At 38.9% G+C, this 21,313-nt stretch overlaps 2 protein-coding genes across 2 annotated transcripts in view; both read left to right on the top strand.

The window, feature by feature from the left end:
• LOC144975895 (uncharacterized) overlaps window positions 1–1,254 on the top strand; it is a 49,670-nt gene extending 48,416 nt beyond the window's left edge. The window contains exon 22 of the mRNA XM_078920082.1: window positions 1–1,254. This exon is cut by the window's left edge and continues 1,339 nt beyond it. The gene's annotated coding sequence lies outside the window, so the exon portion shown is untranslated.
• Window positions 1,255–7,030: 5,776 nt separating this feature from the next.
• LOC144975894 (uncharacterized) lies at window positions 7,031–19,473 on the top strand. The gene is made up of 6 exons (XM_078920081.1): window positions 7,031–7,148; window positions 9,186–9,426; window positions 12,784–12,885; window positions 13,454–13,589; window positions 15,318–15,577; window positions 18,318–19,473. The coding sequence occupies exons 2-6, from the start codon at window positions 9,257–9,259 to the stop codon at window positions 19,471–19,473; spliced, it is 1,824 nt and encodes a 607-aa protein (XP_078776207.1). The 5' UTR covers window positions 7,031–7,148; window positions 9,186–9,256.
• The last annotated feature ends 1,840 nt before the right edge of the window (window positions 19,474–21,313 follow it).

The raw sequence follows: 21,313 nt of genomic DNA, 5'->3' as shown, positions 1-21,313 counted from the left end.
AATGTTACTGATAAATGATAATATGCGCTGTGTTACGAAATGTTACTGGTATATATGATAATGAGCAGCATTGGCTAAAAATAAATTCCCATCTACATTTCTTATCGACAGGCGTAATGTCTCGTTCTACACGTTGCATGTTACGGTTGGCCAGGGACCCCTTGTAAAGCGCTTTGATCACGTTTAGTGGATATTGCGCTATATAAAGGCTCAAGTTAATGCATGGGCGATGGTATCTCATAATGCCCAGGCGAAAGGCCGTCATTTTGGTTTTATTGACAGCCAAGAAGGTTGAGATCCTCATCTGATTCCACTCGGCTACTTAAACTTTAGTAAAAACAAATCTGAGTGGAAGGCTATGTTGTTTTCTGGAGGGAAATTTCATAGGTTATAAAAGGGACTTTGTGTGTGTGTGTGTGTGTCTGTGAGTGTGTGTGTGTGTGTCTGTCTGTGTGTGTGTGTGTGTGTGAGTGTGTGTGTCTGTGTGTGTGTGTCTGTGTGTGTGAGTGTGTGTGTGTGTGTGAGAGTGTGTGTGTGTGTCTGTGTGTGTGTGTGTATGTGTGTGTGAGTGTGAATTTCTAAAAGGCTTAGAGTCTATTCATGGATTAAACGCTGTATAAGTGCTTATTATTATTACTATTATTATTATTATTACTATTATTATTATTATTATTATTATTATTATTATTATTATTGTTATTATTATTATTATTATTATTATTATTATGATTTAATCATCATCATTGTCATCTTCATTATTATAATCATCATCATCATCATAATCATCGTCATTGTCATCATCATCGTCATCATCATCATCATCGTCATCATCATCATCATCATCATCATCATCATCATCATCATCGTCATTGTCATCATCATCATCATCCTAATCATCATCATCGTCATCATCATCATCATCATCGTCATTGTCATCATCATCATCATCATCATCCTCATCATCATCATCATCATCATCATCATCATCATCATTCTGAAATCCCTGTCCACCCAAGAGTGATTGGGTAGCTGGGATTGTTAGATTTGACGGAAAGTACCTTGTGATTGGCCACTACTCTACCCAAAGTCTATAAACTAATTGTTACTGTCCATTTCACGCTACAGAAACTGGGATAAACTCCGGCTACATTTGCCAAATGACTACTTAAATAAAAAATGTATGATCTTCAACTGTGCAAGCAAGAGTCGTTGATCTTTGAACGTTTTATATAATAAATATGCATCAATTGTCCATACACATTGTTTATTTTTAGATCTTCCCTCATCTACTCAAACTAAGTACTTTGACGGTGTGCTCTTGGAATCTACATCTGTTCCCTATTTGAACCATTTCCTCTTTGTCTTACCTTTTCTTTTGTGCTTTAATTGTAATTCTAGAACTTTTTACTATCCCATTTTCTTCCTTTGTACTGGCGCTGATATGACCTTAATGTGTTGCAAGCGCCGTGAAACCCTTAAAAACAAACAAACAAAACATCTATTCATTTTGATTTGACTTGTGCTGATATTGACATGACCTTAAAGCTTTCCTCTCAAGCGTCATTCTGGAAGTTCAAGCATTGCCTGAGTGGGGTTCTTGACCTCCCATAGTGGGCAGGGAGGTCCTGGGTGGGGTTCTTGACCTCCCATAGTGAGCAGGGAGGTCCTGGGTGGGGTTCTTGACCTCCCATAGTGGGCAGGGAGGTCCTGGGTGGGGTTCTTGACCTCCCATAGTGGGCAGGGAGGTCCTGGCTGGGGTTCTTGACCTCCCATAGTGGGCATGGAGGTCCTGGCTGGGGTTCTTGACCTCCCATAGTGGGCAGGGAAGTCCTGGGTGGGGTTCTTGACCTCCCATAGTGGGCAGGGAGGTCCTAGGTGGGGTTCTTGACCTTCCATAGTGGGCAGGGAGGTCCTGGGTGGGGTTCCCGACCTTCCATAGTGGGCAGGGAGGTAGGTACATACTGTTTCTTCTATCCCCCTATATCTGCTGTTTTCCAACATGCTCTCTGTGTTTTTCTTGGAATGAGATTACTTGGTTTTGTCCTGGCCCTGGCTGGTTACCCCAGCTGGGAGGGAAACAATCAAATGTGTAGTTAGAGTTTTGGGAGATGTAAATCATCTCTCTGTTATGGACTGTATTATGCTTTCTTTATATTATATATGATTTGTAAAACATTTGAGTGTGTTCCGCTTAGCGGGGACCTGTGCTTGTGTCTGGAGTACTTTGATAGAGTGCTCTTGGAATCTACACCTGTTTCTTATTTGAACCAATTCCCCTTTGTCTTCCCTTTTCTTGGATGCTTTATTGTAATTCAAGAACTTTTTACTATCCCATTTTCTTCCTTTTTACTGGCGCTGATATGACCTTAATGTGTTGCAAGCGCCGTAAAACCCTTAAAAACAAAAAACAGTTTTTTCCTTGTAAATCATCTCTCTGTTATGCACTGTTTTATGTTTTGTTTACATATTATACATGATCTGTAAACAATCGAGTGTATTCCTCTTAGTGGGGACCTGTGCTTGTGTCTGGGTGAGTTTCTAGGTGATCTCAAACAAAGTACTTTGATAGTGTGCTCTTGGAATCTACACCTGTTTCCTAATTAAACCAATTCCCCTTTGTTTCACCCTTTCTTCGGTGCTTTAATTGTAATTCTAGAACTTTTTACTTTCCCATTTCATTTTCTTCCTTTTTACTGGCGCAGATATGACCGTAATGTGTTGCAAGCGACGGAAAACCTTGAAAAAGAAACAAACAAGTCTTAACCAATCAGAACAGTTCCTGGCATTGAGTCCTTTCCGTCTCCGAGATTTAATTTCCAGTCAACTAGCAATTATTCTGTAACAAGGAAAAAAAGTTGTGACATCACATCCTCTACTCTTCTGGTTCCTAAACCTTTGGAAGTGTGTATGTAACCAGTCCTTCGGAGTACTAATAACGAATAGGTTATATAAAGGTGGTATAACTATTTCAGTCGCAGGATATGCGCTTGGCTAACTCACAACATTACCATCCGGAAATACAACGGACCAACACATAAAACTATGTGTAATCTTTCGTCGTTTATCGTCTGGTTTATACAGTCTAGTGAGAATTACTCATAAACATGGATGGCAAAAAACAATAACAAATACATGAGTGGCGTGATCTTCATTCTATCTATATGCGGATTCTTAGGAATACAACAGGACGTAAAAGAGCGAGGATGGATGATCTTTATTGACGACCAGCATTTATTTAGACTAGAAAATAAGATGTCATTACTCTGACACCAGAAGATGAATTACACAATGTATGTATTCAGTCCCCCGAAAGAGTGGTTTTACACTTCCAATGAAAAAGGAACCAGTTTTTAATATCACACGTTTCTTCCCTATTCCATTGCTACCAAATGCCAAACATGCCAATAGGCTAGTCCCACGGTTACTGAGTATTTAACACAATATTTCATACTATCTAAAGATAGTTCGAAGATGACTATTAAACGTTCATGGATACACACAGTTTTGTGTGTTGGTCCGTTATACTTCCGGATGGCAATGTTGTGAGCTTCTAAGCCAAGCGCATACTATCGATAACTTGACACGAGAACCACTAGGACTTAAAGTTTGACGTATTTTTTATTTTTTTTTTTAGGTTTTTGCACCGTCTAGTGAGTTGTCGTTAGTAAAGCTCAAGGAAACAAGTGATCCCATTGGTTGATCTGTTGAATACAACTCACGATTTGTTTTCTTTTGTGGTCTAAGACCTGTCTTTTGACGTCATTTTTTTTGGTCAGTGCCAGACTATAAGTTTACGATGGCTACGGTCAAAGACACAACTAGGGGGCATAATTGGATTCAGTAGTCTGATGTCACGCCGCCCGGCAACGGCGGCCATCTTGGTTCTAAACAAAGAAAATCATTAGTTTTTATTCTTCATGCTGGCTAGAATTTTTCATATGCCTTGTGATCAGAATGTGTAAAAGTCAAAACATATTCAGATTTATGTGTTTTTTTTTTCCTCAAGATACGCTTTTTTTATGCTCGCCGGAGAAATATTTCATAAGGGCGTCCGCAATTGTTCCGATAGTTTAGAGCCAGTCACTAAGTTACCATGTGTCATTACGAGGGAAGTGACGTTACGACTGTTGAAGAGTATTGGTGTCAAACGTATTCCCCTAGTTCATCTATATAATCCTGTAATATGACACTCACTTCCGGATGGGAAAACCTCGAGTTTGAGCCTCCCTCGGCGCATAGTTGAATTCCTGAAAAAGGATGTTTACTTACATTCTTTCACCGTACTCAGTTGTAAAAAACTGTCATATCGCCTAACAGGCGTCATGTCCTGTTCTGTATGTCATGTCTTGCTGTTGGTAAAGCGCTTTGAGCACGTTTAGCTATTAATAACTAGTATAACACTCATCATTCATCATCGTCATTGACTTTTTCACAATTTCCAATCTTCTCTATCCTGAGCTAACTTTTAAAATCTCGTTCCATGTCTTATCACATCTTTGTATAGGGAATGAGATTAGCGGAAGAGTAGCGTCCCTTGATTGGACGTCACCGGTGGAGAAGTTATTTGTAAACAAACCAACTACAAGCCAAGCTCTACAAATAAAAAAAAATTATTCATATTTTTGTACAAAAATGGATACCATAATCAACGTTATGCATTTTTGTACAGAAATATGAATAATAAATTGTGTATTTGGAGCGCTTGGCTTGTAGTTGGTTTGTTTACAAATAACTTCTCCACTGGTGAGATCCAGTCAAGGGACGCTACTCTTCCGCTAATCTCATTCCCTATATCAGCTTCTTTTCCATGTTCCTCGTGGCCTTCCCTTTGATTGTCTGCCCTGAGGGTTCCAGTATACCAGTATAGATAGGTCGAAGATGACGTCACTCATGTCTTTGTTATTGTTTTTTTTTGCCATCCGCGTTTATGACTACTTCTCACTGAACTGTATTAACCAGACTATAAACGTTAAAGGTTACACACAGTTTTGTGTGTTGGCCAGTTTTACTTCCGGATGGCAATGTTGTGAACTTCTTATCCAAGCGCATACTATCTATATCAGAAATAAATACGTTTCCTGAACAGGCCGTCTTCAACCAATAACGAAAACAATTTCATACAATCAACGAGTATAGAATTGATACTATTCCATCCCCCCCCTCCCCCCCCCCCCCCCCCCCCCCCCCCCCCCCCATCCCCACCCCCTCTCCCTAAATAGTAACGTGTAATGATATCATGTTTACAATAATAATTTGTGACGTCAGATTATAAATCGATCAATTTCACAAAAATAGATTCTTGAAAAAGAAGTTTATTTATTTAAATATCTTTGAAGATGTGTTTTATTCAAAGATGACGAAATAGAAATCGATTGAGGGGTAGAAGTAAAATAAAAGATTTCTGACACACTTTGCGTTTTGGCAGCTGTTGGGTTGGGAACACGTCCGGAATTCCAAAAATCAAGAGTGTAAGAATCTAATAATAATAATAATAATTATAATAATATTAATAATAATAATAATAATAATAATAATAATAATAATAATATAATAATAATAATAATAATAATAATAATAATAATAATAATAATAATAATAATACTTTATTGCATCCCAAAAAGGAAATTTTTGTACAGACTTGTTATAATTTACACAACAAGATAAAAATGCAATAGAAACAGGATGTATATATACAAAAAAAAAAAGGGAGCAGCTCCATAACCAGAGCTGCGCTTTATAATATGAATAATTTCAACACCGTAGAATAGTTAAAACTGTCACTATAAATTGAAAATTGAAAAGATTGCAAGACAAATAAATTAATAAATTAATATTTACATTTTTTGAAAGTAAAAATGCGAAATAATTATATAAAATGATTATTGCTTGTTGTTATAAAGCCTACTACTGGACGGCAGAAAAGATTTTCGGTGTCTCTCTGTATACAATTCATTTGTCTTTGTTTTGGTTGAAGAATGGTTTTCACCCCGAAACGACCCATAGTCAGTAATTATTATTTCATTTTAAAAATCTTCTTTTGAAGTTGCTCTATTTATCTTTCTTCAATACCGACGTGTACATATATACAGGTCTGACATCCGAACGCAATAGTCTTCAACAGTCGTAACGTCACTTCCTTCCTAATGACGCATGGTAACTTAGTAATACTGGCTCTAAACTATCGGAACAATGGCGGACGCCCGTATGAAATATTTCTCCGGCGAGCTTAAACGCGTATCCAGAGGAAAAAAACCCATCAATTTGATCATGTTTTGACCTTTACACATTCTGATCACAGGGCATATGAAAAGGGAATGAAAAGTTCTAGCCAGCATGAAGAATAAAAAGTAATGATTTTCTTTGTTTAGAACCAAGATGGCCGCCGTTGCCGGGCGCGTGACATCAGACTACTGAATCCAATTATGGCTTAATTCAACGTTGATATTTTGTGTCATTTTTTGACATATCCATTACAACAACAATGAGCCCATGATGATTTAGGTTATCAGACCTGAAAATAGGTGCACGTTATGTAATACATTGTACATTCCACAGCTTCTAGCAACTTAAAAAAAAAAAACTTGAGCTTTTATATAGCGCAATTTCCACTAAACGTGCTCAAAGCGCTTTACAAGGGGTCCCTGGTCAACAGCAACACATAACATGTACGACGAGACATGACGCCTGTCAGGCGATATTACAAATTTTTGGGACAGAGACAACGCTGTAAACGTCCAGGTACTCATTTTACACCTGAGTACGGTGAGAGAATGTGAGTAAAGAGCCTTCTCCAGGGACTCAACTATGCGCCGAGCGAGGCTCGAACCCAGGACCTTCCGATCCGAAAGCGAGTGTCATACCACTAGACCACATAGCCGCGTAGAATTCACCTTGGTAACTTCTGCACGAGCCTTTGACTACATTTTTATAAGTAAGTAAGTTGTAAGCCTCGCAGTCTGAATGACGCCAAACATTTTCATAACGGTGCGGAAGAGTTCCTCCAAATTCACACTTTATTAGAACGGATGTTGAGATCAATCTTAAATGTCTATCTTTCTTTTTCAGAGATGAGTCCAACAAGAACAACAACAACAACAACAATAGTTTGATAACATTATTTATCCAAACCGACGTGCACTTATTTTCAGGTCTGATTACCCAATTTATTATGGGCCCATTGGTGTGACGGAGATCTCAGAAAATTACGCAAAATATTTTTTACACAGAGAGTTATTGAACGTTGGAACTCATTGCCAGAAAATGTTGTTGAAGCGCCAAGCGTCAATGCTTTCAAGAATAGATTAGAATTAGATGCTGTGATGGAAAATTATATGCATAGTGTAGAAGTGCATCCCACCCAAAATAGCTATGATCAAAAGATCAGTAGAGAAAGTGTAGTGTAGGCTAGCCCCTGATCACAAGATCAGGTAGGGAAATACCTGGATACCTCTGTATAGAGCTTTTAGACTTGGTGTAGTCTCCTTCGCTCATCCTCATCTATTAATGATTGGACCAATTTTTATAATTGAACTTGTTTCCTAGGATGTTGCTTATCTCCAACTCTGCTTTGAATTTATTCAAATTTTTTGCTGATACTGTGGTTTCTTGCAGTTTATTCCAGTTATTTACAATTCTAGATGAAAAAAAGTTCCTTCTTTCATTTATTTTAAAACGTTCTTTTTCCAGTTTCTTGCTGTTTCCTCGTGTCTGAATGTTTTGAAATGCATTTGATCTGTTGTGAACAAGACATTCAGTGACTGGAAAGACTCGGCAACAGTCCAGTGGCCTAATCACGCGACGTCGATACCATTTATTCTATTCTAATATTGTCCATGACAAATGACAACAATGTTAAATCCTGTCCTTACCATCCATAGGAAATTCGTTACATTCGTTACGATACAACCAACAATTTTCTTTCTGATTCCTTTGAACATCACAATATTTAAAGGAAAAAAGTTTATTATAGCTATAAAAACTTGATACTGTTTTGTATAGAATTTACTTCTTGCTTTTCTGTTTGTGTTAGAAATAAATAATAACGTGAAGTTGAATGTAAGCTTCAATTTAATTACAAAAACAGATCAAATGAACGTTTCGGGTTTCCCCTTTATCAACAAAACAGGATGATTGAAACACCACAGATGAATGAGATGATGTGGTAGTGGCGTAGTTAAGATTCATCTCAACTTCACGTTATTATTTATTTCTTCGAGCTTCGAGCAGCAACATTTACACTGTTTGAGTTAGAAAAATCTATTTTTGTACTTGGTAGGTGTGAAGCTTTGTAGAAAGTTTTAAACAAATCCTGGTAAGGAGAGAGTTAAAGTATGCCCCTCATAACTGTGTTCAGATGTCAGACCTGCATGACATGAACGTCGATCCAAACACAAAACAGATTCATAAAAGTAAAGACATTCCGCACGTTCCTCGTGGTAACCCTAATTTATATTGTTTTGTTTTTTAACCGTGGATCTTTTGTCAATTGTTTTTTTTTTTTTTTTTTTTTTTGTTTTGTTTTTTTGTGGGGTTTTTTTGTTTGTTTGTTTGTTTGTTTTTTTTTGTTTTTTTTTTTGTTTTTTTTTTTTTGTTGAATTTCATTTAAAAAGTTGTAGAACAAATCTTGAGTGATTGGTAAACGTTAAAAATGTCCTAATGTGTATGGCCATTGTTTTGGTTCTCAGCCGCCGTTGTCGTTGAAGTATTGAAGAGTAGTACTGGAGTTGTTTATTCTTGTTTTATATTAGAGTTAGCTATATGTCTTAGTAAAGGTCCTAGGGAGTTTGGTTTTCCTATTATGGTTTTGTTTAAGGTAAAAGGTTTTCTTTTCTTTCTTTCTTTCTTTCTTTCTTTCTTTCGTTATTTCGTTCTTTCTTTCTTTCTTTCTTTCTGTGTTAATTAAAGGAATACTTGAGTTCTTTCCTTTAGCTCGAGGAACGTGCGGAAGGCCTCCCATAAATAGATTATTATAACTAATAACATTATTATTGTTTGTGATTTTCTTTTGTTTGTTTTTGGACACAAGTTAAAAAAGAAAGTCTTATTCTCAACTTCACTTCCTCAAAAATAAATATAACAGCTTCAAATAATAATAAAATACCAAACCCGGAACGTTTTGGCTTCAAAACCCTTCTTCAGCCAACAACTAAAAACAATAAAGGCATAAATACATTACTTAATTCCAGATAGACGACAGAGATTTTTGTAGGTCCTCTCTATAGAAAAATCTTAAGATTTGAACTCGCTTGAACTCGACATGTTCAATAAAGATTCCACAACGATTGGTGTTAGTGTTGAACAGGACACTGAAGGAACAGGATATGATCGGAGTGCCCTGAATGGCCGGGCCCTTCTGATGAAAAAGACGGAGCTGTTCCTGTCCTTGATGCTGCAAACATTCACAGTCAAGGCTGGGGGATCTGTCAGGTAATTTTTTTTTTTAAGCTAGAGCATTTATATAGCGCTAATGTCCTCTAAACCTGCTCAGGGCGCTTTACAAAGGGTCACTGGCCACGAGCTTCATCGGCGGGGTCTTTCTACCTGTCCAATATGTACCCGCTGTGGGCAAGAACCTGAGACGGCAGAGCATCTAGTCGAACGGTGTGTGCACGAGTGCGGACCGGACTTTGCTGATTGGGTCGATCGTCATAACATAGTAGTGTGAGAACCATAAGAGGCTGCTGCCACGAGACATTACATGACGCCTATGGCCAGCTTTATTTTTTTTCCTCCAACAGAGACAACGCTGTTAAAGGCCACGTACGCATGTTTCTCCTGAGTTTGGTGAGAGAATGTGAGTAAAGACCTGCATAACTTTATTCAAACCAATATCGGAGCGATTCCATGTGTGTCCTTCATGTTTATATGTTATCGTGTCTTGTTCCATACAGAGGATGGCGGATAACTTAATTTGCTCATCAATTATAGAGAGTTTGCGGGGTTTGTTAGCCAGTCTCGTTGTAGTCTCCCCACAGTAGTCGAGAGATAGAGAGAGGGGTGCATAATTGGTACTAAGTTTGAAACCCATATTTTAGTGTGGCTGGATAGATCACTCGGTTGTGTGACCGCTCGCTGTTCTCTCTCTTTCTCTCTCTCTCTCTCTCTCTCTCTCTCTCTCTCTCTCTCTCTCTCTCTCTCTCTCTCTCCCTCTCTCTCTCTTGGCCAGGCGTAGGGTTTCGTGTCAATTGAATCCCGAGTTTGACACTGACCCCGTGACTCTTTATTCTCTATTTTCATCTACCACTTCTCCATACCCTGTTTTTCTCATCAATATTGATACCATTGCCCACTTCTCACTTTTTCTGAAATGTTTGCTATGCCACCTTTATGAAACCTATTCATTATTACTACTCCAAACTACTGGCTACATACACACTCCCAAGTATCATTTCTACTGACTAGTTTCATGATTCTTCTCAAAATCTCTATCTTGCCCAACCCGAAAATTGTTGTTTGGAATCAATTTGTTCCAAAGAGGAGATTCACAAATCACCATTACCTTCTTATAAATCTCGCAAAGATTTTTTCCTCCAAATTCTGTTATGTGCCGAACAAATAAGAATAAGAAAAATACTCATTGAATCGGAAAGAATGTGACGATTTTCCTAGAGTTGGAGAGGGGGGAGTTAAGGAACCAAAAAGTAGAAGGTTTGATGTCACGACATTTAATCCCTATTCAAAGTGACGTCTTCCACAGACGTGTGTGTGGCCATTCCATTACGTTTCTTCCCTATTCAAAGTGACGTCTTCCACAGATATGTGTGTGGCCATTCCATCACGTTTCTTCCCTATTCAAAGTGACGTCTTCCACAGATATGTGTGTGGCCATTCCATTACGTTTCTTCCCTATTCAAAGTGACGTCTTCCACAGACGTGTGTGTGGCCATTCCATTACATTCATTCCCTATTCAAAGTGACGTCTTCCACAGATATATGTGTGGCCATTCCATTACCTTTCTTCCCTATACAAAGTGAGGTCTTCCACAGATGTGTGTGTGGCCATTCCATTACGTTTCTTCTCTATACAAAGTGACGTCTTCCACAGATATTTGTGTGGCCATTCCATCACGTTTCTTCCCTATACAAAGTGACGTCTTCCACAGATATTTGTGTGGCCATTCCATCACGTTTCTTCCCTATACAAAGTGACGTCTTCCACAGATATGTGTGTGGCCATTCCATTACGTTTCTTCCCTATACAAAGTGACGTCTTCCACAGATATTTGTGTGGCCATTCCATTATGTTTCTTCCCTATACAAAGTGACGTCTTCCACAGATGTGTGTGTGGCCATTCCATTACGTTTCTTCCCTAAACAAAGTGACGTCTTCCACAGATATATGTGTGGCCATTTAATTACGTTTCTTCCCTACACAAAGTGACGTCTTCCACAGATATATGTGTGGCCATTCCATTACGTTTCTTCCCTACACAAAGTGACGTCTTCCACAGATATGTGTGTGGCCATTTAATTACGTTTCTTCCCTATACAAAGTGACGTCTTCCACAGATGTTTGTGTGGCCATTCCATCACGTTTCTTCCCTATACAAAGTGACGTCTTCCACAGATATATGTGTGGCCATTTATTACGTTTCTTCCCTACACAAAGTGACGTCTTCCACAGATATGTGTGTGGCCATTCCATTACGTTTCTTCCCTACACAAAGTGACGTCTTCCACAGATATGTGTGTGGCCATTTAATTACGTTTCTTCCCTATACAAAGTGACGTCTTCTACAGATATATGTGTGGCCATTCCATTACGTTTCTTCCCTATACAAAGTGACATCTTCCACAGATATGTGTGTGGCCATTCCATTACGTTTCTTCCCTATACAAAGTGACGTCTTCCACAGATAAGTGTGTGGCCATTCCATTACGTTTCTTCCCTATACAAAGTGACGTCTTCCACAGATATGTGTGTGGCCATTCCATTACGTTTCTTCCTTAGACAAAGTGACGTCTTCCACAAATATGTGTGTGGCCATTCCATCACGTTTCTTCCCGATACAAAGTGACGTCTTCCACAGATATGTGTGTGGCCATTCCATTACGTTTCTTCCCTATACAAAGTGACGTCTTCCACAGATATGTGTGTGGCCATTCCATTACGTTTCTTTCCTATACAAAGTGACGTCTTCCACAGATATGTGTGTGGCCATTCCATTACGTTTCTTCCCGATACAAAGTGACGTCTTCCACAGACGTGTGTGTGGCCATTCCATTACATTCATTCCCTATTCAAAGTGACGTCTTCCACAGATATATGTGTGGCCATTCCATTCCGTTTCTTCCCTATACAAAGTGACGTCTTCCACAGATGTGTGTGTGGCCATTCCATTACATTTCTTCCCTATACAAAGTGACGTCTTCTACAGATATATGTGTGGCCATTTAATTACGTTTCTTCCCTATACAAAGTGACGTCTTCTACAGATATATGTGTGGCCATTTCATTACGTTTCTTCCCTTTACAAAGTGACGTCTTCTACAGATATATGTGTGGCCATTCCATTACGTTCCTTCCCTATACAAAGTGACGTCTTCTACAGATATATGTGTGGCCATTCCATTACGTTTCTTCCCTATACAAAGTGACGTCTTCCACAGATATATGTGTGGCAATTCCATTACATTTCTTCCCTATACAAAGTGACGTCTTCTACAGATATATGTGTGGCCATTTAATTACGTTTCTTCCCTATACAAAGTGACGTCTTCTACAGATATATGTGAGGCCATTCCATTACGTTTCTTCCCTATACAAAGTGACGTCTTCGACAGATATGTGTGTGGCCATTCCATTACGAAGGCAGCCTTGGACTTTTTTCCACAGTCAACTCTTTCCTGGCACTTTAACGGTCTTCCTTTGGTGATGGATTCCAGGTCTGTTACATTTGTAATAGTAGTCGTCGTCTTCGTCATAATCATCATCATCATCATCATCATCATCATCATCATCATCATCATCATCATCATCATCATCATCATCATCATTATCGTCATCATCATCACCAATATGATCACCAACACCGCCATCATCATCATCCCAATTATCATCTTTTTAAAAATTAAGCTTTTATATAGAGCAATATCCACTAAACTTGCTCAAAGCGCTTTACAAACAGTCCTTGACAAGCAGCAACAAGTCACATGTAGAATGATACAAGACGTCTGACAGACGATAACACAATTTTTTTTCAACAGAGACAACGCTGTTAACGGCCATGTATTCATTTTACCTGAGTACGGTGAGAAAATGTAAGTAAAGTGCCTTTTCCAAGGACTCAACTATGCGCCAACCGAAGCTCTAACCCAGGACCTTCCGATTCGAAAGCGAGTGTCAGACCGCTAGACCACATCGCCGTACAACATATCTTTACAACCTCCACCCTCGCCATAACAATCGCAATCATTCTTCTCCCCCTCCATCTTCCCTCTCTATCTCTACCAGCCGGACATTCTACTTCAAAGGCAACCTTGAGATGACCAGTGTCCGTCCATCGGACAGTGGAGTCTACACATGCTATGTTCAATCTCAGCAAGGCAATCTCACCGAAAACATCACCACGGGGGTCTTTAGTCTTCAGGTTATATTTTATTTTATCTCACAGAATATTCGAGGCGCCAATGGTGGGACATTTGTGACCCATCGTCTCAAAACGGTATTATGTCGGAAAGAACCAGATGCTTAAAAGCCGAATTTAATGTGAAACTGGTCAAACATATAAATTGTTGGCATTAGCACCCTAAAATATGGTACCCATTCTCCTCAATAACTCATATAAACTCAACACAGGTCTGATATTTCTGGCTATAAATTCAATGTTCAACATATTAGCAAACCTGACTTAATACCATTTTGAGACGAAGGGTCACATTTAGGGTACGGAGAAGTGCCAGATGAAAACAGAGAATAAAATGTCACGGGCTCGGTGGAAAATTCGGGATCCAATTGACACGACACCCTCCGTCTGGCTGAGAGAGAGAGAGAGAGAGAGAGAGAGAGAGAGAGAGAGAGAGAGAGAGAGAGAGAGAGATCAGCGATCAGTCGCGTGGCTAATGGCTCAATGGCTAGTGCGACTGCTCGCTAATCTCTCTCTCTCTCTCTCTCTCTCTCTCTCTCTCTCTCTCTCTCTCCCTCTCTATCCCCTCCCCCTCTCTCTCTCTCTCTCTCTCTCTCTCTCTCTCTCTCTCTCTCTCTCTCTCTCTATCCCTCAGCCAGGTGTCGTGTTGTGTCTGATGGATCCTGAGTTTGGCACTGACCACGTGACTGGATATTCTCTATTTTCACCTGGCTGGCAATTCTCAATGCTACTTTATATCTCTCATCATTATTGATAAAAGTATCTGCACCTCACTTTTTTTCTTCTGAATATGAGGCCCTCTATTTTGGACGTAGATAGATAGCCCACATTTCACTGGAAGTATTTTTTGAGAGAGGGCGAGTCGAATGTGTACTGGGAATTTCCGATAGAAATTGGGATTTCCCGATTATATGCTCGTGTGCTCATTTGTGCATACTTTAACTTTCACCAAATATATTGACGAACGCTTTACATTATAAACATTTTGATTTCAATATAAATCTTGGGGACTTTAAATTATTTAAACGTTAAAATAGCGTTCGTTAAAGTTTGAGGGCGTTTTTCTCACAAATATATTTCTACATATTGGTAGGTTAAAATGCTTATAATATATTATTTTTCCTTAAATAAAGTGCAAAAGATATAAAACTGTCTAGGGACCTCTTGTAAAACGCGTTGAGTACGGATATTATTTCACCCATGTCAATGGAAACCCTATCATTTCTTAGTAAATACGTCATCGTTGAATAATGCTTTGAACCCGTTGAATACAAATGTTATTCAACGATTGTAGAATATTTTTGCACATTTTATTGGTATGAAATTAGTTGTAAAAGACAACTAATTGCCGATTAAAAATATTCTAGTCTTTTAGTGCGCATGAACAGAAACCGAATGTTTTTGTTTTTGGGTCAAATTGTCATTCAAGCAGAAGGAGAAAGATACAAATTATTGTGAATAGATGTACTTATACCAAACCATTTGGTCACAAAATATCTAATAATCTTACTTGTAGGGGTAGAATCAACGTATTCTTTCATTTCTTTGTATTTATTAAACGCGATATATTTTTATCGTGCAATATTACATACTCGCAAGCTCGTTGAAGTTCGTTGTGCTATTGGGCACGATCAAAATAACTCGTTTAATAAATGCAAAGAGATTAAAGAATCGTATATTGTTCTATGTAAATGCTCTTTTTAAAAGTCTGTTTTCTAATCTAATAAGCAGGTTACCAGCGAAACCCCAACGATGATCGCCTTGGAAGAAGAATCGATGGTTCTGGATTGCCACAGCGATGGTCTAGGAAAGCTCTTTACGTCTTCCACGAGGCATTGGTTGCACAACGGAAGTTATGTGACGTCACCACCGCCAACCATCGCGTCCAACAAAAGTGATGACGTAGTACGCAGGGTATTGAAATCCATGAAGGGCCCGTGGGAATGCGAGGTTTTAGATTCCACCAGTGATAGAACCTGGAAGACGGCATGGTAAAAAAAAAAAAAAATTGTAATGATATCGCCTAACAGGCGTCATGTCCCGTCCTACATGTTAAATGTTGCTGTTGACCAGGGACACCTTGTAAAGCGCTTTGAGCACATTTAGTGGATATTGCATTATTCAAAAGCTCAAGTTAGTTACTATGTCCTGTATTGTGGTTTCCAGTTTTAAATGTGTTGTACTTTTCAAACATTGGAGTGCATCTTTTAAATAAATAAAATAACATTCCCTTAATACTAATAATAATAATAATAATAAATAATAATAATAAAATAATAATAATAATAATAATAATATAATAATAATAATAATAATAATAATAATAAATTGAGCTTTTATAATGTGCAATATCCACTTAACGTACTCAAAGTGCTTATAGCAATGACTATGAAAAAAATTTTTCTTCTATTTTTGTAGGAAATACTCCTCTTAAATCAAAGCCCTATCTCCACTGAGTAAAAATCTTTTTGAATTTTGGAAATCCATTAATATATAACAAAGTTATGCAGTTTCAAATGTGTCATTTATTTGGATGACTCACAAAGAGAAAAAAATACGGAAAATATGGGACGCTTTTTCTGCGTTTTATTCTGGTTTGTGGCTGTATCTCGCTTAATATGTGGAATAAGATATTAAAACTTGGCAATTTTATGGCAAAATTATCAGAAAATATGACGAGGACATCAGAAAAGTTCTAACTTGTATAGTTTTAGAGCTGTATGGCTAGGGTCAACTATAATTTTGTTTTAAAATATACATAATATTGATCATTTGGAACTTTTCCGAAGTGTAATTTTGTGTCTACAACACATACAAATCAAACGAAAAATGCCTGCTAAATTATTATCAATCAGTCCCGTGAGACCATGGCTTATGTTATTTCTAGTATTTGTTTGTTTGAGAGAGAGAGAGAGAGAGAGAGAGAGAGAGAGAGAGAGAGAGAAAGAGGGAGAGAGAAAGAGAGAGAGAGAGAGAGAGAGAGAGAGAGAGAGAGAGAGAGAGAGAGAGAGAGAGAGATAGAGAGAGAGTTAATCTACTATCCCTATGACATAACAATGAAACAATGCCTTAATTTTAAAAAAGCGCGCGAGGATTTGTGTCGTCAGTCACCGCGAACAAGTTGCCAGATGGCCACGTGTGTGGCCAAATATATAATTTTGCTTCTTTTATTAAATTTTATTCATCTATTTTTGTCTCATTGAAATTTATCCTAGTCTATTCAATTTTCTGTTTGTTAAAATTTAGTTCATTTTAAGTGGGCCAGTCTTAATAGTGAAAGCCATATGATTTTCTATTTAGCCACTTTTGAACTCGAATTTGGTCAGGTTAAAGTCTGGCCACCTGGCAGCCTTGCCTCGCTCACGTCATTTTTGTGTCGCGCGATGGTGGAGCAAAATGGCCGTCTCCATATTTTCACTCATTGAAATGCAAATTGGGTTGATGTTTTGTGAGAATACGGGAAAAGTACTTATCATAATCCAATGAAATTTGAAATATAAATAGAAGAAATGTGCATATATAATCTTATGAGCGACAAAATCTCTCCTCTTTGTAGTTTTAGAAATATGGTACTCCAAAGAGTAAAAATCTATTTTTAACGGTCTTCTGGTAATCGTACGAGTTTTGTCGCTTGACATAATCTAAAATGACCTCTTTTCTAACTGTGTGCCAACTTTCAGTCATATTCATTGATAAACAGCTTCGGAATTAATTTTTTTAAATAGCATGTACGGAACGGCTTGGTCCCATATTTTGTCGCGAATTTGGGCACTTTGTGAGCGAAAAAGAGGCCCAAAGATTTGTGCGGGATAGTCATTGCTACTTTACAAGGGGTCTCTGGCCAACAGCAGTATTTAACATTTAGGACGGGACATGACGCCTGTTAGACGATATTACAATTTTTCTCGAACAGAGACAACGCTGTTAACGGCCAGGTACTCATTTTTTACGCCTGAGTACGGTGAGAGAATGTGAGTAAAGAGCCTTTTCCAAGGACTCAAGTATGCGCCGAATGAGGCTCGAACCCAAAACATTAATTTCGACTCAACTATACGCCCCATTAGCAACATTGTCTCTGTCGAGGAAAAAATCATTATATTATTATCGCCTAACAGGCGCCATGTCTCGTTCTACATGTCATGTGTTGCTCTGGGTCAAGGACCCTTTGTAAAGCGCTTCGAGCACATTTAGTGGTTATAAAAGCTCAAGTGTGACCCTTCGTCTCAAAACGGTATTAAGTCGGGTTTGTTAATATGTTGAAAATTGAATTTATAGCCAGAAATATCAGACCTGTGTTGAGTTTATATGAGTTATTGAGGAGAATGGCAACCATATTTTGGGGTGCTAATGCCAACAATTTATATTTTTGACCAGTTTAACATTAAATTCGGCTTTTAAGCATCTGGTTCGTTCCGACATAATACCGTTTTGAGACGATGGGTCACAAGTTTGTTTTTTTTCTTGACCTGTCCAGTTACCTTGTGGATGTCGATGACCGGGTGTCCACACCATCTAGGTGGTCAAGGACCCTTTGTAAAGCGCTTTGAGCACATTTAGTGGTTATAAAAGCTTAAGTTGTTTTTATTTCTTGACCTGTCCATGTACCTTGTGGATGTCGATGACCGGGTGTCCGCACCAGCCAGGTGGTCAAGGACCCTTTGTAAAGCGCTTTGAGCACATTTAGTGGTTATAAAAGCTCAAGTTGTTTTTGTTTTTTTTTGACCTCTCCAGGTACCTTGTGGATGTTGATGACCGGGTGTCCACGCCAGCCAGATGGTACAGATCCATGGCCGATCACGTGGGTATCGTCATTGCCGTGGTCGTGTCCGTCCTTGTCCTTGGAGGAGTTGTCTTTGTCTTCTCGGCCTTCAAGGAACGTAAGACTGAAAACGATGCGGAGGAAACCTTCGGCAGCGAGAGAAACGGCTGGAAGAAGCTTCTGAGTGATCAGATGGAGACGGGGAAAATTGACGTGGATCACGTGGACATGGCTGTGAAGGAGGACAGTGACGACGACGACGACGATGATGATGATGATGATGGTGATGACATTGATAATGATGATGATGACGATGATGATGATGATGATGATAATGATGATGACGACGACGACGATGACGATGATATTGTTGGTGAAGATGATGGAAAGCGGGTGGGGCAAAATGTTAATGATGAAAGTAAAGCAGATGATGCTACGGACAGTAATACGAATCTTGACGATTCATTCGATGTTAATGATAACGAAAACGATACAGATTACAGTGACGAGAATGGTGATGATGTAACACACAAAGGCAAGGTCAAGGCCATCACCAAGAGTAGAAAAAGTCACGAAGGTAGAAAAACATATTCCGCCAATTTTTCCAACGAACTTGACGAGTTTTATGACGTTTGTCTTGGTGACAGCGATGACAATGTTAACTACAATAATTTATTCACAAATAGAGCCGGCAATCATAGTGTCACCAGCTACAATGGTTGCGAATACAGTTACCAAAATTGTAACGAAATCAAACACCAAAACAGACATCACAAACGATCTTGCTCAAATCAGAATCAAACATTTCTTAACGATTTTCTATCAAAAACACAAGCAAAGAAAACTATGTTTTCCAATAAGTTTTTTCCAAAACAAAGTGAGATTTCGAATTCTAAAGATGATGTCGTTTCGTCCTTCAAATCGGGAAAACCCAAAATGGACACGGTGTCCCAGCTGACCACTGAGGGAGCTCTTGTCTGGTTGATGAAACATTCCAAAAAGAATACAGATTTTGTACAAGGGCATTGGTCTCGACCAACACACCAACTCAAAGGTCAGAGACCAACACACCAACTCAAAGGTCAGGAGTCGAGAAGATATCAACGAGGTGACATCCACAAATCTTGACATGCCCTTACAGAGAGAACGTAACCCTGGTTTTGCGCATGCGTCTCTCGTCCTCGCTTCCGGTGAAGTGTCTTATGCCGCTTTCAAGATAGCCCATCGCCATTTTGAATGTTGTCAGTCATGTGATAAATTCTAAGTTCACAAAGTTTGAAACCGAAATTGAGGAACGAAAAATAGTAATAAATTCTCCAGTAACGACAAATTGTGCAACAGACGAATACAACACGCTATTTCAACTAACAATATTATAAATTTATTCCTGGTTCGGTGAAATGGGTCAACTGTCGTCTGAAATAAGAGGATTGTCTTATATCTAAATTGACGAAGGTCCAAACTGTTAAAACGAATGTGGTCAAAGAAAAGGTTGCATTTAATTCCTTGTTATACTGGGCTGCTAGAAGCTGTGGACTGTAAAAAGTAATAAACAAACATGAATAGAACAGCTTCAAAAAAGAACAAAATACCAAACACGGAACGTTTCGGGCTCAAAACCCTTCTTCAGCCAACAACAAACAATAAACAAAGCAATAAAGACATAAATACATTACTAAATTGCAGATAGACGACAGGTCTGTACCTATAGGGAATGAGATTAGCGGAAGAGTAGCGTCCCTTGATTGGACGTCACCCATAGTGTGTGACTCACCCAGCATGACGTTCTCTCTCTCTAATAACTTTTCCGCCGGTGACGTCACAGACTATGGGTGACGTCCAATCAAGGGACGCCACTCTTCCGCTAATCTCATTCCCTATAAAGTGGGTTGCGCTTGTGCAATGGAGGTGCAGAAGCAGAAATAAAAAACGATAGACGGTAGTCAAATCTGAAAGGGGGGGGGGGGGGGGGGGGTGCGGGATTAGGAGGGAAGTTTTGAGACAGCATGTTTAGTTATATCAAAGACTAGTTTTCTTGGGTGTTATGGGGTTACAATTCGAATATCTAATGTTAAGGGGGCGGAAGGTTTGGGTTAGGAATATTATATTTACTAACGAAAGAGTGAAAATGGAAAGGCTTCGTATGGGAACAAAACAGACAATGGACGTTTCGGGTACAAACCCTTCGTCACCACAACAGACTGTTGTGCTGACGAAGGGTTTGTACCCGAAACGTCCATTGTCTGTTTTGTTCCCATACGAAGCCTTTCCATTTTCACTCTTTCGTTAGTATTTTACGGTCACCGGCTTCAGGCAGCCCTTACCGTTTTCTACTTCTTCGAATATTATATTTGAAGCTGTTAAGAAAAAGAGTAAGTTTACTGTTGGTGGGAACGAGGTTATAAATGTAGAGAATGATTGGTGTTAGTGATCGAATTCCCTTGCTCCCTAAGGAGTCCAAGGGTGGCCACCCACTTTCCCGCTCTCTAGCCGAGCGGCAAGCGCTTCTAGATTTATTGTACACTTGTTTTGTTGTTTTGTTTTCATTTTCCTATGCAGCATTTGTTATTGGGGTTATACTATGAGTATTAGACTAAGTCGTTATGGTTTAATGTTTTATGTTTTTGGCTGATTTCTTTTTTTTTTTTTTGCTGTTGTTTGTTAAGTGGGTGGGGGGGGGGGGGGGTTGGAGGTTGAGGACTTCGGGTGTGGTATGATTTCTCCCGAGTCGGCCCATCCATCTATAAATAGTATGCGCTGGGCTTAAAAGCTCGTAACAATGCCATCCGGAAATAATATAACGGACCAACACACAAAACTATGTGTAACCATGAATGTTAATAGGGTGGTTAATACAATTTAGTGAGAATTGGGAGGCAAAAAAAAAAAAAAAAAAAAAACAATAACAAAGACATGAGTGACGTCCTAGAAATAGAAGAGCTAACGTTAGCTCTCCTATTTCTAGGGT

This window comes from Berghia stephanieae, chromosome 6 (assembly GCF_034508935.2).
Source record: "Berghia stephanieae isolate SIO BIC M18660-M18661 chromosome 6, UCSD_Bste_1.3, whole genome shotgun sequence".
Lineage (NCBI taxonomy): Eukaryota > Metazoa > Mollusca > Gastropoda > Nudibranchia > Aeolidiidae > Berghia > Berghia stephanieae.
Note: the sequence above shows the minus strand (reverse complement) of the source record. Positions and strands in the feature narration are given on the sequence as shown.